Source organism: Canis aureus, chromosome 1, assembly GCF_053574225.1.
Source record: "Canis aureus isolate CA01 chromosome 1, VMU_Caureus_v.1.0, whole genome shotgun sequence".
NCBI classification, from domain to species: Eukaryota; Metazoa; Chordata; class Mammalia; order Carnivora; family Canidae; genus Canis; species Canis aureus.
In genome coordinates, this window is record NC_135611.1 from 15,568,202 (window position 1) to 15,586,453 (window position 18,252).

The 18,252-nt window shown below is 45.0% G+C and overlaps 1 protein-coding gene and 1 long non-coding RNA gene across 8 annotated transcripts in view; one reads left to right on the plus strand and one right to left on the minus strand.

The window, feature by feature from the left end:
* Nucleotides 1–4,349: 4,349 nt before the first annotated feature.
* CDH20 (cadherin 20) overlaps nucleotides 4,350–18,252 on the minus strand; it is a 214,895-nt gene continuing 200,992 nt past the window's right edge. For 2 of the 3 annotated variants that reach the window (XM_077891320.1, XM_077891327.1), the window contains exon 12: nucleotides 15,123–16,776. In XM_077891320.1, coding sequence (XP_077747446.1) covers nucleotides 16,271–16,776 — 506 coding nt within the window. In that variant the 3' untranslated portion in view covers nucleotides 15,123–16,270. Of the gene's footprint in view, nucleotides 4,839–15,122; nucleotides 16,777–18,252 lie in introns of those variants that run through there. The other variant, XM_077891342.1, reaches the window with a different exon arrangement.
* The window catches only part of LOC144310416 (uncharacterized), a 71,644-nt gene continuing 69,672 nt past the window's right edge, over nucleotides 16,281–18,252 (plus strand). For all 5 annotated transcript variants that reach the window (XR_013376153.1, XR_013376150.1, XR_013376141.1 and 2 more), the window contains exons 1-2: nucleotides 16,281–16,860; nucleotides 17,945–18,022. This is a non-coding gene — a long non-coding RNA (uncharacterized LOC144310416). The remainder of the gene's footprint in view (nucleotides 16,861–17,944; nucleotides 18,023–18,252) is intronic.

Here is an 18,252-nt window from a genome sequence, read left to right on the forward strand (position 1 = left end):
AAAGAAGCCTGTGCGGGGAGGAAACGTTCTCTCTGCACGTCTCCTTGCCCACCGCTGCAAACCACCTCTGCTGCTTTCCCACCTTGACCTTGCCTTTCCCAGAGGGAAGAATGATGTGCCTTGGGGAAGAAAAAGAAGAGCTAAGGACTTTTCTCTATTTTCGCTTGTGGACACTGCCCCCCTCTCTCCACTTCACCTTCTGCCCCCCAACTGGCTGAGCCAAACGCCGCCCCCCAACACCTCTCCTCCCCACCTCCGCCTTTGAGCCTTCTTGTCCCTGAAAGGTCTTGCATTTCATTTTGCCTCCCAGTGAAATACATGGTTCGTTAGTCTGCCTTCGCCACCACGCTGTATTTCCCAGACGACGTGGGGCACAGCCTTGTTGCACCTGTAGCCCACCTCGCGTATTCTATACGGTATGTGCTGAAAGTGGGTTCTTAGCATACTGAGTGGCAAAAAGGGAATTTCTTGGTCATCTGGGAAGGCTTCTGTGTAATTGGCTGATTGCAATTTAGGACTGTTATGTGAGCCAGAAGCAGCAGGCTGATTTTAAATGTTGGTTCTATCGGTCTCTTCAATGGACTTAGATTTTACAAAATGTCCTAGCTCACATGGTTCCATTAGAAACACGAGTTTCAATTTTTAAAACAGCTGAGTGAATTAGGGTGGCTGTTACTGTCCTTAGTGTTTAAATAAGGAAAATGTTCAGAAAGTGCAAGTGACTTGCCTAAGGTTGTCTGGACAGTCAATCGCAGCTTGCACCCTCTTCTTTTTGCCTTTTTTATTCCAGACCTCTGACATTCTCAAGTCACCTTTTTGGGATTCTTGCTAGCTGGGTAAGTAAGTGATCTCTACATACTTGCCTGGGGTCTTTAGTGAGTTGGGATAGTTGGGGACCCATCGACTTGGGTCCAGTCCCCAGCTGGCTGGTGGCTTGCTGAGCATATGACATCTAGAAAGTCATTAACCTGTATCTACATCTCAGTTCCTTCATCCTGAAAATAAAGATGACAGTAGATGCCAGCTGCCACGAATGGTGTGAAGATTAATGAGATGATGCAGGGAAGTGCCCTGAGCTTCTGGGATGAAAGACTTAGCAGAAACACAAAGTCTAATTATAACTTCTTAACAGTTTCAAAGGAGCCTCTGGGAAGGCTAGTTCTTGCTTCTAAATCTGGACAGGATGCTTGTCTGGGATGCATGCTTTTCTCGCTATGGAAGTCCCAGCCATCTCCTGCTTCTGGTGATCTTAACAGCTCTGCTCCAAGGGTAGTGCTTGGTGGACCCCCAGATCTCATTAACAATAGAAGTTAGGCACCTGCAAAGGCACTGCCCTCATCTTCCAGGCTTGCAGGAAGCAACACGGACAACCTATCTTGGCTAGGGGTCTCTTCTTTTTGGGGAATTTGGGCACAGTCCCTAATTTAAGGACTGGAATGTCACATGGATCAACAAGAATATAAGACATCTGCCGGGACCTCCCAGGACAGATTTTTCCTGTCTAGTAAGGGGAAGGTACATTAAAACACCTGACCTAGCCGTGTCCTCAGCTTCCTGCCTTTGAACTCAGTGTGAGATTTGCTCCTTGGAGCTTCTGTTGCTATCTTATGACCTGCGGATTGCAGCAGTGTTGGCCCTGACACCACTGAGTCACCCAGGCAACACGGAGTTCTTGTTGGTGAGAAAAAGAAATTTTTGCTTAGGCCCCCATTAATATGCTTTTCTGCTACTTAGAGACAAATGCTCTGAACTGATCCATAGCTGGTCCACTGTAGTGTGGGTCTGGTGCGGGTATAGTTGTGGGTCTCTGACCTGGAACATTACCCTACAGGTTTGGAACACTGGATTTTACACAGAAAAGCTTTGGCTTTGCTCATTTCTACCTCACTTTGACTTCTTTCCCCCTGCTACTGGTCAATCTATCCTGATTATAGGAATGAAATCAAGGGGATCCCTGGGTGGCGCAGCGGTTTGGCCCCTGCCTTTGGCCCAGGGCCCGATCCTGGAGACCCGGGATCGAGTCCCACGTCGGGCTCCCAGGTGCATGGAGCCTGCTTCTCCCTCTGCCTGTGTCTCTGCCTCTCTCTCTCTCTCTCTCTGTGACTATCATAAACAGATAAAAAAAAAAAATTAAAAAAAAAAAAAAAAGGAATGAAATCAGGGCTAGCGCCAGCTTCCAAACAATAAAAAAGTGAGTGTCGCCTTTGCTCTCCTTATTTATTTTCTTATTTGAGGGAGAGAGAGAGAGAGAGAGAGAGAAAGAGAAAGAGAGAGAGAGCTGGGAGGGGAGGTGAGTGTGGAGTGGGAAGAGCAGAGGGAGAGGGAGACAGAGAATCTTAAGCAGGCTCTATGCTCAGCACAGAGCTGGACTTGGGGCTCAATCTCACAACCCTGAGATCCTGACCTGAGCCGAAATCAAAAGTTGGATGCTTAATGGGCTGTGCCACCCAGGCACCCCTGCTCTCCGCATTTCTCAGCTTCCTCAGCCAGATATCCAGAGCCCCCAATGTCTCTGATATCCCTCTGCTTCTCACCCCCACCACTGTGTCCATTGTGGTGCCCCTTCCCTGTGTGCAAATTCCCTTCTCTCATGTCCTACTTCTTCAAAGCCACGATTGGTCTTGGTTTCATGTGTCACCTTCGCAGGTGGCACTGGCATTTTCACATAGTGGGGAAAATTCCAGGCACAGTTATGAAGGAGCCAGCTAGGGGTTGGCATCTTCTCACTGCCCTTTCCTGTTTTCTTCTGTCCTCTACTCATACACAACTTCAAGGGTCTAGTGTCTTCTTGCTGTTCAACAGGGCACCATTCTTAATTCTAAAGGGCTCAGCATCTTATTTCTGAAATGGAGATAGCAATGTCACATCTGATCAGGGATCATGGATTCTATCGTCTCCTCTCTGCATCCTCTCTGGCTCTGTATTCCGTGACAACCTGGGCACCACCAGAACCCTTCTCCCCCAGCTTTATAGAAATTACATCACCCCAGTGCCCTGATCAATGCTGCAATGGGAAAAGATGTCTTCATGTGGAGAGCTTGTCTCCTTCAGGTGTCTTGCATTTTCCGAGAGGATCTGGGGGTGGAGGGGAATGATGGTGAGTTTGAGACCCATTCTGGAACCCAAAGTAGACAGTCAGCTACTTCACCTTGGTGACCAGTCAGGTCCCAAAATGGGTACAGGAACATCCATAGTTTACCTTTCACCTGATTTTCCCGTTTCAGATCTAAGTGTGGATCAGGGCACCAAGAATTTGCTAAGGCCTTTAGCATTTAGTGACTAGCAGTGGAAGGGAAATGAGAAGATGAACTGCTTGTCATAGAACCTCTAAAGTAAATATAGATTTCCTTGCCACCTCTGGGGAAGGGGGCCATTTCCCTGAGACCTGTAGTAAGCCAGCAGATACCTGGAGATGCTTGAGGGAGTGGTAAAGCATCCGAGCTCATTAAGACCTCTCCCAAATGCCACAAACTGGAAAGATTAATGGTGAAAGGGATGCTCTAAAGACCATTTGTTTGCCTGTAAGGGACATGGTTTCAAGTGGTAAAGTTGACTGGAGATTCTCTCAGGCATTAAGTGGTTTGGGGGGAAGACCTTCACTTGGCTTTCTCTGTGTGTGAGACAGAACTCTGTGTGTTGGTGGCATTTTAATACGATGAAACTCAGTCCTCACGAGATTGAAATGTGCTGGTTCTTCAGGTAATTAGGACTCCTTCCCAGCCAGAATGAGAAAATTGGCTTTACCTTAGGCTTGGAAAGAAAGTTGAGTGTATATAGAAGCCAGCAGATATCTTACCTGTGAGCCAACTCATGAACACAAATAACAAATGAATAAACAGAAATTCTGTTGAGGGATGAGGCATGAGTCCACTATCATTGATGAGTTGGCCATATGCACATGGAATCCCATTTTGTTCAGATTAGCTTTTGCTTTTGCCTCTTAAATCTCAGGTTTCTTGTTCTGCCCTTAGTGATTAATGATCTGTTACTTCAAGCACCCTAAGCCTGGCTCTGGTGATTGGCTGATCCTTAGCTTGACTCGGTATAATAATTGATGAAAATGGCATTAATGGACCATGGAATAGTTGGCACTATGTGTGGATGGACTGATTTAGATTGGCTACCAAAGTGATCCAGTTTATTGTTTGGTAATTGGCCATGAAGGGAGCCAACACTAACAGGCAGTAATTCAGTTGTCTTAAATCACTGTTTAGCATGAGATGAGAGGTGCAGTAAGGAGGGATATCCAATATTTGTTCTGTAATTTTCTAAACAAATATTTTGGACAGCCGAGTGCTGTGCTAGGTTCTGAGAAGGTCTTGGAGGAGGAGTAAAGGATGAACAAGACATTGTTTGACAGGGTTTATTTGGTAAAAGAAGGGTCTAGGCCTCATGTCCATTTTTACTCCACTCAGGAAGAGGCCTGAAAAGCATCACAGTTTAAAATACAGGTATGTGCAGAGCCACTGTGTAAAGACTCACCATAAAAATGCCAAGGAGACTGAGGAATGGTAGAAAGTATAGTTAAGGTCACTGTATTCATTTTCTAGTGCTGCCCTGACCAAGTGCCTATTAGTGGGTGGCAGAAAGCGTCCGGAATTTATTCTTTCACAGTTCTGGAGGCTAGAAGTTCTTAATCAAGGTATTGGCAGGATTAGTTCCTTTTTGGGGGTTCAAAAGGAGTATCTGTTCTTGCTTCTCTTCTAGCATCTGGTGGTTGCCAGTAATCCTCGGTATTCCTTGTCTTATGGCTGTATGGTCACATGGTTATATTGCCTTTGTGTCTGTCCATTTCTGGGTGCTGTGCTGTTTTATACCTTTAGTCTTGAAAATGTGTACTGCTCGTTTTGAGGAAAAATGAAAGAAGGTGAAATGAAATGGTTAATGAAATCCATTCTTATTCATGGAAGAAAACAACAGGGAACATGCACTGTATTCTTGATCAGCCCTCATATGTCATCATTCTAGTTGTAGCAGGTATACCAGTTGGTTAGTTTCTCTTCTCAAGAGAAATGAACAACTTTGTGTTTTTTCTTTTTAATATTTTATTTATTTATTCGACAGAGAGAAAAAGAGAGAGCACAAGCAGGGAGAAGGGCAGAGGGACAGGGAGAAGCAGACTGCTGAGTAGGGCAGGAAGCCCAATGCGGGGCTGGATCCCAGGGCCCTGGGATCATGACCTGAGCTGAAGGCAGATGCTTAACCAACTGAGTCACCCAGGTTCCCCAACAATTTTTATTGTTGTAGTAGTCAGGATAGGCTAATTTATACTGTACCGATAAGTAACTCTGAAATCTCAGTGGCTTAATACTACAAAAGTTGATGTCCCTGTCATGGGACAGCTTTCATTTCTGTCTCTGGCTACAAGCCAGCCACCCAGGGACCTAAGCAGACAGAGGCTCCATCTTGACATAGACTTTAAAAATCACTGTAGCAGGGACAAGGAATGCAGCAAATCCTACATCGGCTGTTAAGGCTCCTGCGCATGTTTCATTAGCTCACTGCAGTCTCATGGCCAGGTCTAACTATGAAAGGTGGAGAAGTGCAGACCTACTGTGTGTCTGCCGGGAGGAGAAGTAGAGTATATGTGAACCTCCTCTCCCACGTGGAGTTGCAGCTTCCTTTCTTTAGCTCTGCACTTACTACATATTGCCATCACCATTCCTTTCACTCTGGAGAGGGAGAACATACTCCCCCATGGTGCGGAACTTGAAACAAAGAACCGAGTATGCTGTTGAGCCAACTCTTAGGACACAGCCCTGGGTAATAATGCCATTTGTAAGCAACGACTTAAAAGCTGAAGGACAAAGGATTTGTAGTCATCCCTCGAATTGTCTTATGATTACTATTTAATAATTTAGGATCCCAAGTATGCTGGTTAATACAGAAGATATAAAAATAACCTATCTTCTCAAGCTTGCTATTTATCTAGTTTATCCATCTAGGCCTTATTGGAAAACTCGGCCAAGGAAGGTCAAGTAATACAATTAATGTGACCCTCATTTAGATGGTCATGTTTCTCCTGTGCTAACGTTTTTGAGCCTAGTCTCTATTTGGTTGGTGGGAGCCTGTAGGGACTTCTTCTATGCTGTGATTTCCTATTTCTGCGACCTGAAATTTTTTTGTAGGGGTTTCTTTTTTTCTCTTCGAGATAAAATGTGAGAGCCCCATCATTTTCTTTTCCCTCATAAGAAAAGTGTTTAGACAGGAGGGCAACAGACCAATGAAGGTGATGCTAAAGGATAGTCCCTAATCAAGTTCTTTTTTTTTTTTTTTAAGATTTTATTTATTTATTCATGAGGGACACAGAGAGAAAGGCAGAGACAAAGGCAGAGGGAGAAGCAGGCTCCCCTCAGGGAGCCCTCTGTAGGACTTGATCCCAGGACCCCAGGATCACAACCTGAGCCAAGGGCAGTCGCTCAACTGCTGAGCCACCCAGGTGCCCCACCAAGTTCTTTTTTTAATTGAGCCTCATGTGTACCTGTGAACTCCAACAGTGAGGAGGACATGGAAATGAAAGGAGAAGAAACAAGCATGCAACTTCCCTTTCAAGAAAAAAAACTGTCTTTTGCCCCCCCCGACCCCCAAACAGAGAAATTATACTAGAGCAATTTCCACTTGTGCTGTTGTACGTTTGCAGCAAACAACAGTTTTGAATAATGAACAGCCTCCACAGTAGGAGACTCTGCTACAGAGAGGCTCTCGATAATGGTATACTTAATAATTAGAAATATGAGCAGAACTTGACCTTCCAAGTTGGATGTATTATTATTCACTTTACCTGTTCACTGTCACAGTGGGTGCTGTCACAGAGACTGTGACTCAAAACCCCAATACAGACTTCTCTGCCAAGTCCCATAAATAATCTTTTTGCCCAATGTGCCTGAGGTGTACATGGCATATGCTTAGATCCATGTGGGAGTCTGGATGGGGTAAGTGGCTCTGAGTTTACGGAGAATTTGTACCCAGTTTGTAGGTACGGGACACATGGTAAATACGGCAGTGCGCCAGAGTCCTCCAGAAATAGCCTCCTGCTATTTCTCCTCCTTTGGGAGGAGATTAACCTGGGTTACATAAGGGCCCTGATAATGAAGTCCTATCCAATGACATCTATTTTTAAAAAATTCTTACATCTGTAGTGAAATCATGCTTTCGGGAAAGAACACAACCCTGGAACTTCGAAAGCTTGATTGCTCAGTACTTCTCAGATGACTCATGTCAGCTGTCCTCACCCGGTTCCGCTGCCCAGGGTGAAGGCCAGCCTTTGGTTCTCCAGGCTCACGGTGTACAGGGATGTCAGTAATCAGCGGCAAAGGATGTGTGCAAAGCTCGTTATGTGTTATAGCTCCCAGAGGAGCCGACGGCATCAGCCTGCAAGGTGAACGTGTCCTACATGGCTTTGTCTCCTTTTCGGATTTGGGGGTCTGTACTTTGCTTATATTTCCACGTGTGAGAAATACTTTGTGTGAAAGCACCTGGCACAGTAGCTCGTCACCGTCAGTACTCAACCCTTGGCGGTTTCCTTCTTCCTCCTTGCTCCTAAACTCTGCAGCTGGGCAGCGGTGATGCCAGGCAGCCTGGAGGATGTTGGTGAGGACCCGTGTCCCTTCCCGGGGAGAATTAATATTCACCTTTGGGCAGTGTCCCTGCCTTAAGAATCTCATCTTGAAGGGCACCTGGGTGGCTTGATTGGTTAAGTGGCTACCTTTGGCTCCGGTCCTGGTCCCCGGGTCCTGGGATCAAGCCCCGTGTCAGGCTCCCTGCTCAGAAGGGAGTCTGCTTCTCCCTCTCTCTCTGCCTGCTGCTCCCCCTGCTTGTGCTCTCTTGATCTCTCTTTTTGTCAAATAAATACACAGAATCTTAAAAAAAAAAAAAAAAAGAAAAAAAGAATCTCTTCTTGCACTGACTATCCTATAGTCCAATGGTGGAAGTCCCAAGAAGTCACCGGCAAATGTAAACATTTGAGGTTGATGAGGCTACTCATTGGGGGTAAACCCAGGCCAGACTGTCAGTGCTACCAGTCAGGATGCGTGACTGTCACTACCTATGGGCCTGGCAGGGAAACACAGAGGACTGCATCAGTTCCTGGGGCGGCCACGGAACATCCAGTGTGAGGGACAGAAGGAAACCATGTGGCCTCTTTATTTTATTATTTTTTAAAAGGTTTTATTTATTCATGAGAGAGGCAGAGACATAGGTAGAGGAAGAAGCAGGCTCCCTGTGGGGACCCCAATGCAGGACTCAATCCCAGGATCCTGGGATCACAACCCGAACCAAAGGCAGACGCTCAACCACTGAGCCACCCAGGTGTCCCCATGTAGCCTCTTTAAAGGTAATTTTTTTTTTTTCACTTTCCAGGACAGCTCTTCACCGACAGAGTCAAGCCAAGTCTTTGGTATTACACCACTCAGAACGTTGTCCTTTTACTGCGGTGCATGAGGACCAGTGGGCACTTAGTGCTGTTTCCAGCAAGCAATCTGCCTCTTTCCATTCTCTGCAACCTCTCTGCACCGCCCACATCAGTGGGGTCATATGAATGGAAGTGTCTCTTCTCAGCCATCTGGTGATTCATTCTTCCCTACCCCCTGCCTGGAGCTGTGAGAGCTGCTCACACGCTGCCAAGTCAGCTGAAGAGGGCTGCTGCCGCCTGGGGCCTGCCAGACAACGGGCATCCTCAGAGGCCTTCTCCATTCCCTCAGAACATGTGCAATGGCTCGGTTGAAATAAAAAAAAAAAAATCCCACAAGACAAACACACAAATCAGTTTGTTAATTAATATGTAAACTGGTGTGTATGTGTCATAGATCCAGACAAAATGATGGGAGCACGTGAAGAATGCATGCTTAGTTATTTTTTATGTTAAAATATATCTTTTAAAATGTACTGCATGAGGTTTGCATTGGTTTTTCAGGGAAGTCATAATGAATTACCACAAAAGGGGCTGCTTAATACAATAGGAGTTAATTCTCTTATCGTTCTGGAGGTTACAAGTATGAAATCTAGGGGTGAGCAGAGTTGGTACCTTCTGGAGGCTCTGAGGGGGAATTTGTGCCATGCTTCTCTCTTAGCTTTTGGTGGTTGCCAGCAATCCTTGATGCTTCTTCTTCTTCTTTTTTTTTTTTTTTTAAGATTTTATTTATTTATTCGAGAGAGAGAGAGGCGGAGACACAGGAGGAGGGAGAAGCAGGCTCCATGCAGGGAGCCCGACGTGGGACTCGACCCCGGGGTCTCCAGGATCGCGCCCCAGGCCAAAGGCAGGCGCTAAACCGCTGAGCCACCCAGGGATCCCTCCTTGATGCTTCTTGAAGCATCTCTCCAACCTGTGCCTTGGTTGACACATAGTGCTCCCCTCTCTGCGTCTCTGTTTCTTTGTCTGACTTTCTCTTTCCTAAAGACAGTAGTCATTGGACTAGAGCCCACCCTAATCCAGGATAACCTCATCTTAACTTGATTACATCTGTAAACAAAGACCCTATTTCCAAATAAGGCCAGATTCATAAATAATGAGGGTTAGGGCTTGAACATATCTTTTGATAGACACAATTCAACTCATAACAAGAGTTAGAGACAGTGCAGTTAAAAGAAAAAAAAAAAGATAGCCTTTTAAAAATAGAGCTATTGGGGTGCCTAGGTAGCTTAGTGATTGAGCGTCTGCCTTTGGCTCAGGGCTTGATTCTGGGGTCCTGGGATTGAGTCCCACATCAGGCTCCTTGCAGGGAGCCTGCTTCTCCCTCTGTTTATGTCTCTGCCTCTCTCTCTGTGTCTCTCACGAATAAATAAATCTTTAAAAAAATAAAAATAATAAAAAGAGAGAGCTATTATAATTGGGTAAATGGAGCTGGAGCAATTGGATATCCATATGTGAAAAAAAAAAAAAAAGAGCCTCAATTCAAACCTGCTAATCTACAAAGATAAACTCAAAACGGATCATAGGCATTAAAACCTAAAACCATAAAACTCCAAAATAAAACATGAAAATCTTTGTGACCTTGGCTAAGCAAAGATTTCTTTTTTTTTTTCTTTTTTTTTTTTTTTTAAGCAAAGATTTCTTAGAGATGACACCTAAGGACAATCTATAAGAAAATAAATCGATGAATTGGGTTTTATTAAAATCAAAAACTCCTGCCCTTCAAAAGACATTGTTAAGAGAATTAAAAGACCAGCCAGACTGGGAGAAAATCTTTGCAAAGCATGTACCCGATAAAGGATGTCTATCTAGAAAATATAAGGAAATCTCAAAACTCAACAACGATGAAACAACTCAATCAAAAATGAGCAAATACATCTGGATACTAAAGAGGATATATGGATAGCAAACAGGGCATAAAAGATGTTCAACATTCTGAGTCACTGGAGTATCAGAAACTAGAAGCATGTGGGATACTGTAATACTCCTGCTGTACTGACTAAAATGATGAAGACTGACTATGCCAAGCGGTGGCGAGCATGGGGAGGAAATGGAACTCACACACTGCTCATGGGAACGTAAAATGGTAAAAAAACTTTGGAGAACAGTTTGGCAGTTAAACATCGCAAAATGTATACCCACTCTATGATTCTAGCCATTCCATTTCTATGTTTTTATCTACGAGAAGAAAATATATACGTCTGTACAAAGACTTATATGCATATATTCATAGCAGCTTAACTTGTAATGACCAAATCTGCAGACTATCTAAATGTCCATCAATCAACATGTGAACTGCTATGGATTGAACTGCATATCCCCCAAATTTATATGCTGAAAGCCCTAATGCGTAATGTGACTATATTCGGAGTAAAGAGATAATTAAGGTTAAAGGAGGTCATAAGGGTAGGGTGCTAATCTGATAGAATTAGTGTCTAGGAGAAGAGACCCCAGAGAGCTCACTTTCTTCCCTCCATGTGAGGGCACAGTGAGAAAACAGCCATTGGCAAACCAGGAGGAGGGTCCTCATCAGAACCTAGCCACGCTGGCACCCTGATTTTGTACTTCCAGCTTCCAGAACTGTGAACAAATTAATTTCTGTTGTTTAAGCCTCCCAGTTTATGGTATTTTGTTATAGCAGCCTGAGCAGACTGATGGATTATGAATGGATAAACAGGTTGTGGTATATCTATAGAGACTGCTGCTCAGCAACAAAAAGCAATGGACTACCGATACACACAGTGATGTGAATGAATCTTAATGTAATGCTGAGTGAAAGAATCCAGATCTCCCAGACACAAAAAAGTACACACTGTAGGGGCATCTGGATGGCTCAGTGGATGAGCATCTGTCTTCAGCTCAGGGCATGATTTTGGGGTCCTGGGATCAAGTCCCGTATTGGGCTCCCTGCAGGGAGCCTGCTTCTCTCTGTCTCTGCCTCTTTCTCTGTGTCTCTCATGAATAAATAAATTAACTCTTTAAAAAAAGTACACACTGAATGATTTCATTTATATAAACTTCAGAAAATGCAAACTAATTCACAGAAGGCACAACAGTGGTTGATTAGAGTTGGTGGGGGTTTAGAGGCAGGTGTGGGAAGGATGTATTACAAAGGGATGTGAGGAGGTGACAGATATACTCACTTTCTTGATTGTGGTGATGGCTTCATGGGTATACATGTATCTTAGCAGTTATTAAATTATATACCTTAAATATGTGTTTATTGTATGTTAATTATACTTCAATAAAAATATATGCTTGTTATATGTTGGATATTTTGCTAGCTGTTTTCATGGAATATTCACTTACTTCTGAGAGTATTGTGTGGTAGGGATACAAGTGAATTTCAGAGAAGAATAATATATCCATAGAACAAGAATGTAGTCTATAGAGAGGAGAAGAGAGAAAGGGAATGGTGAACGGAACCAAAAAAGATTCCTGGGATGGGGAGAGGTGGCAGGCAGAAAAAGGAGAAAGACAACATGGCTGTTCACATTTTCCAACAGTGAGCACGTTATTTCTTCTTGCAATGTAGCTCTGACACTCTTTCTGTTGAGAGGTGGAGTTTTTGTTTCCTCATTTTCAATATGGGGAGGCTTGTGGCTATTGTGGAGGTTACGTTATGTGACTTCTGGTGATAAAAGATGATTCAGTTTCTGCTTTTTCTTGTGACATTCACTCCTGGAGCTCAGCACCTGTGATGTGGGGAAGCCCAAACAGCCAAGAGGATGTCTTGTTGACAGCTGCCCCAGGTCTGGATAGCCAGCACCAACCCCCAGACATATAGAAAGGATAGATGACTCATCCCCAGCCTTTGGTCACCCCAGGTAAGGTCCTGGCTTCATGGAGCAGAGATGGTATCCTTGATGGATCCTTCCTGAATTCCCACCCACAGAATCTGTGAGCATGATAAAAATCGTTGTCTATTTGCACCACTAAGTTTGGAGGGTCTTTTTATGCAGCAGTAGTCACAAAACAGGTATTGGGGAGGAAGGGGAAGACATGGAAATAAAAAAAAAGAGAAGCTAGGATCTAGCCTTTCTGAAAAATTGGAAAGGATTCATAGATAGTTTTAATGGCTTTTGAGAGTTGATACTCCTGAGAAGTGGTCTAAGGCTTTCTGGGATGGGAAGTAACCCTTGTCATCATAAGTACCAGAAAGGTGGCCACAGTAGCAAATGTACTGGAGTGAAAGCCCCCTGACAATCCTTTCAAAACCCAAAGTGTAGCCAAACACATGGGGTAGGATTTCCAAGTTTCCTGCCTTGGGAATAAAGATTTTAGAAGAATTTTGTTTGGGGTTAATGTCATAGTTAATTTCATATACTATAAATTAGTATTCATAGTTTTTGCCAACATGAATCACAAGAGATAGGTATGTCTCATTAGTAGATCATTTTATTTTTATTTATTATTTTAAAAAAGATTTTATTTGAGAGAGAGAGAGCACAAGCTGAGCAGGGAGCCTGATGCGGGACTTGATCCCAGGACCCTGGGATCACGACCTGAGTTGAAGTTGGACACTTAACCAACTGAGCCACCCAGTTGCCCCCAGTAGATCATTTTAAAAGAGGATTCCTTAATCTAATTTTGTCCATTCCCTATTTCAGAACTTTGACCTTTATATTCAAACAAAAGCCTCTTAAATCCAGGTATTTATTCATAAAAATATTTGAAGTTCTTTAGCTCTATTATGGAGATAATAAATGGATTTGAGACTGAGTCCATCTGCAACAAGAACTACTTGTAAAATGTATCCTACAAGTTAAAAACTACAAGTTAATGTAATCCCACCACTATGAAGACTGTATCACGAATTCTGATGTCAAAGTCTCCATCACTAGTTCTCCATCACTAGTGAATTAGTAACAACCTGTAATCAATGTGCCTGCACTGATTTGGGCTTGTCTGAATTTTGTTTTCAGGATTTACGGATTCTTTCTTGTGTGAACCATCCCATCTTTGTCTTTGCCATCTGCCATGTTGGGATATTCTGCTTTTTTTTTTTTTTTTCCAGAAAACTCATGGATAATTTTTATCTGCTTGTGTTCTTGTTCCAGAATTGTTTCAGTCTTATTGATTTCTACTGATGTTCCTGTTTCTGCCCAACATGTAAATTATAGGCTAGCTCCTTTACCTGTTAACAAAGCAACGGCTGAATAATTTTACAGCTCTCTTGCCTAACCTGATCACATTCTGCATTCCATCTGGTGGCGATAATGTTTTCTTTTCACAGGGACCAGCATTTCTGGTAAACTGTCAGTGGAAAGGGAATTTTAAAACTCATTTGGAGTGAAGAGTGTCTTTCAGCTTAGAGTGTGAGCTGAAATGGATCTCTTATTCTGTGCTTCTCTCCACACTTCCTGTATCACACCATTAAACATCCTCCCAGAGACCAGAAGCTCTCTGGGAGATACTTTAATCGCTTCATGCCCAGTATCATGGGTACCACATTTGCAGGATGTGGGGCATGATAACCTCCTGTGGTTAGGATAACAGCTGTTCCCAGTTCTTAACACATGCAATACAAAGTGAAATAGTTGCAAAATTATCCTCAGGGCTAGTGACAGAAAGGAAAAATGTTATAGGGGTTAATTTACTCACATCCAATGTGTCGTAGAGGCTGGTTGCTCACATCCAATGTGTCGTAGAGGCTGGTTTGGACTCAAGTTGATGCTTTCTTTCTTTCTTTGCTAAGTTTACTTATTTTTATATCTATCACACCTTGCCCTCACAGAGGAGGTGTGCGAACTGCCTTTCATGGGAAGAAAGGATTGGTCTACTGAAGTTTGAAGATAAGAACTTGCTTGGCTGTTAGTGTATCATGTAATAGACCATAAAATACCACAGAGATTCTCAAAGTGTGACCCCTGGGCCAGCGGCATCAGCCCTAGAAACTTGTTAGAAATGCAAACTGCCGCAGTTCAACTGAATTAGAAACTCCAGGTGGGTAAGGCCCAGCAAGATATTGTTCAACAAGTGTTCCAGGAGATTCTGACACCCACAAAAACTTGAGAATCATTTTGATAAACAAGACCCACAGAAAACTATTTTGTTCACAATCAATTGTGGGGTGAGGACAGATGAATAAAATTTGGTTCCAGCCTTCTGTGAGCCCATCCCGTGTTGGTGAACTGTATGTATCCGGTATGTATTTGTATATATTTGCTTTGCCAATAGAACAGAGTTAAAAGTAGCATAGTGGCCTGTCTCCTTAGTGGCTATGTGGAGAACTCTCTCCCAAAATGAAAAATATGGGCAAAATTCACCATTATGTCATTGATATTATCAAACCATCCTTTACTCTCTTCGGAGATTGGGGGATGCAGAGTGTTCATGAAATCTTTTTTTTTTTTTAGATTTTATTTATTTATTCATGACAGACACAGAGAGAGGCAGAGACACAGGCAGAGGGAGAAGCAGGCTCCATGCAGGGAGCCTGATGTGGGACTTGATCCCGGAACTCCAGGATCACCGCCTGGGCTGAAGGCAGGCGCTAAACCGCTGAGCCACCTGGGGATCCCATGTTCATGAAATCTTAATATTTGGAACCATAACGCTCCTGTGTCCCGTGACTGAAAAAGAGTGCACAGCGTCATACTTCTCTGCTGCTGCCTTGGCCTTATGAATCAGCTCCAGCCCCAGGAACCTGGAGGCTAGGTCAAGATCACAAGGCCATCTCTGTGGTCCGCAATTAAACAAATGTGCAATAGACTTTCCCTTCTATTTAACTTTTATTAAAAGAAGTGCTAGGGTACTGAGATGCAGTACATCATATTTATTACCAAAATTATTAACAAATATACAAAACTTATACATGTAATTTTCTTACATCCATTTATTCTCTATAATACTGATTTTTGTTCAAGTAGGTTATCTACAGTATGTAAACATCCCTTGGATTGACCTCACACAGATTAGGAAAGCCCTCTAACCCATGCTTTTATCAGATACTTCTTTTTATTTGGCTTTCATTTGTAGCATCTAATCTTCACATTTGGCACATGGAAGAGACATGTACAGTGCAAAAGAGGCAGATTCTTCCGGTTTCGTCGTGAACAATCCTGCAGGGGCGCCGTCAAGGAGCCGAGAGAGCGGAGCGCTCTGACCCGAGGGCCTTGGATTCGCTGCAACGCCAACGACTCCTGGTTCAGCCGTGACACTTGAGCACGAAGTCGATGCCTCTTCCTTCTCCCATCCCCCACCCACCCGTCATGCAAGGCCGATCCGCCTTAACCTGGTCTCAAAAGGGTCAAATACGAAATCCCATCCATCACCGGACAAGCAGGTTAATTTCACCAAGTAACAAAAAAAAAAAAAAAAAAAAATTTTTTTTTTCTTCTTCCCAGTGTTCTTTTGTGTGGGTTGGTTTTGTGCGGTCTGATGAGCCAGCAACGCTCTTTAAGTGGAGAATACAGTAAGATTAAAAAAAAAAAAAAAAAAAAAAAGGAGGAAAAAAGAAAAAGGATACGAGAGTCAGACTTTCCTTCAGCTGCCGCCTGTGTAAGGCCGGAGACGCTTCAGCGGCAAAGGGACAGAGCGACAAAGGCCTCGGCGACTGGCAGGGGAAAGCCAAGCTCTCCAACACTGAGCCTTGGACTCCAAGCCCTTGAATACAGCGTCCCAGGGATGAAAAAGAAAAAAAAAAAAAAAAGAAAGAAAGAAAAGAAAAAGTAATTGTGGAGTTTCTGCCCCCCCCCCTTCCTGCGCTTCCTTTTGATAACTTAATGTGACCGAGTAAAGCTGATCCAGAGAGAGCCCTCTCCGCCGCTCACCCCTTCTCGCCCTCCAGCTCGGGACTGCCCACGGCGAGCGTCCCCGAGAGCGCCTAGGTTTGGACGCGCGCCCGCCTCCCGGCTTCCGTCACCACAGGGGCGCCGGCCCCTCCGACGCCCCGTAGAGCTCCGCCAGCTTCCGGAAGCGGGGCCCCCAGTCCGTGAGGAAGTCGAAGCTCTGCTCCGAGTCCGACGTGGCCGACTGCAGGGAGCTCAGCGACCCGGCCACCGAGCCGTCCCCCTCGAACATGTACGTCTGCAGGGAGTCGAAGGGCGGGGCCCACAGGTCCATGTCGGCCTCGTAGAGCTTGGCCAGCACGTAGCTGTGGACCGTGCTGTTGACGGCGCACGTCTGAGGCACGTAGCGGGAGAGGCTCTCAATCTCCGGCAGCATGTCCTGCCGCGTCTTGGGGGCGCCCCCGCCCTGCGCCTCCCGGGGGTTCCACATGGCCGCGATGTCGAAGGCCTCGGTGTCCTCCTCGCCGCCGCCCTCGTCGTCGTAGCGGACGATGTTCTCGTGGATGTTCTCCTCGTCGTCGATGATGTACGGCTGCTTCCGGTGCCGCCTCAGGGACAGAATGAGCAGCACCAGCACTGCGGGGGACAGAGAGGACGCGGCCTTGAGCCCCGAGCCCCGGCCGCGTGTGCCCTACCGGAAGTGGCCGTGAGCAGCCTCAGGTGCGCGGGCAGGGGAGGGGCCGCCGCAGAGACCGCGTTGGGGTAGTTCCGACCGCGGGGCCCACGCCGTTCTCGCCCGCTCTGCCGGGTCAGCCTGAGGGTTGAGGCAGGTGGAGCCCCGTGTGTTTCCCCGGCTGCCTCGGTCACAAGACGTCGCGGGCAAGGTCTCTCTGCGTCAGCCTGCCCCTCGGAGGTGGTGCGGGGGGGTGGGGGGAGCAGCCTCTCCCGGGTGAAATCTCATAATGAAGCCCAGAGCACCACGGCCTGCGCGCAGTGTGCGCTGAGGCGCTCAGACAATGTCCCCTGACCATATTAGGGCAAGATTTCCTCATAATGTGGAAATCTTTTTTTTGTTTGTTTGTTTAAAGATTTTATTTATTTATTTGTGAGAGACACAGAGAGAGGCAGAGATACAGGCAGAGGGAGAAGCAGGCTCCCTGCAAGGAGCCCGTGGGACTCGATCCCGGGACCCCTGGGACCTCGGGGTCATGACCTGAACCAAAGGCAGCCGCTTAAGCACTGAGCCACCCGGGTGCCCCTTTAATACGGAAATCTTACTATGTAAGTGGAATCCTGCTTTTTTTACATTGGTATCTCAGCAGGACTCCACTCTGTGCATATATAATCACTTGTTACTACCTATGCATCGAGGCTAAGTGTGAATCAAAGTCTTAGTCTGTTTATACCACCTTCAAAAAATTATCTAAGTGATTGCCGTTTTCCAATAAGCTCAGATTCCTCAGAAAGCCTTCCATTAGAGAGGTGGTTGTGACTCTCTGGACCCAAAGAGGTTTGTGGAAGGGAGGGAGCGAGCAGTGACATTTTATATGATTCATCATGTTATCAAAGAAGCACCACACTGTTAGATGTGCCCTTGCAGGTTTGGATAAAATTTTATCCCAACAAATGTGTGTTTTTTTTTTCCCCCCAGGATGTGTTCACTGGGGTTTAGAGGAGAGATAGAGATAATCCCATTGAACTGTTTATCTCTGTGACTGAAAATGTTTTCCAGGAAGTGTGTTGAGGTTTTAGCTGCAGAACTGCTATTGATTTTTCCCCCCCTCTCTGATGTGCTTTGTTACAGCTGGTGAAGGGTAACAACTTGACAACACAGCAGAATAAAACTGCAGTTTACCAAGGGGGAGAAAAATGGAGTGCAGTGGTAAGCCCAGTAAAATTATGAAGTGACTTAAATAATATGAATGTAGAACGTGCTTTTTGTAAATTGCAGTTAATGAGGTTGATGCCTAATATTTTTCCAAATAGCTTGGATGACAAAAGGCACACACAGGAAACAATTACATACTCTTTGTATATTTTCTGTGTGCCAAAATGTGATTCCTGGACTACAGGATTGTGGGATTTCAGAGAAGTGGACTAATAGGGCCCTAA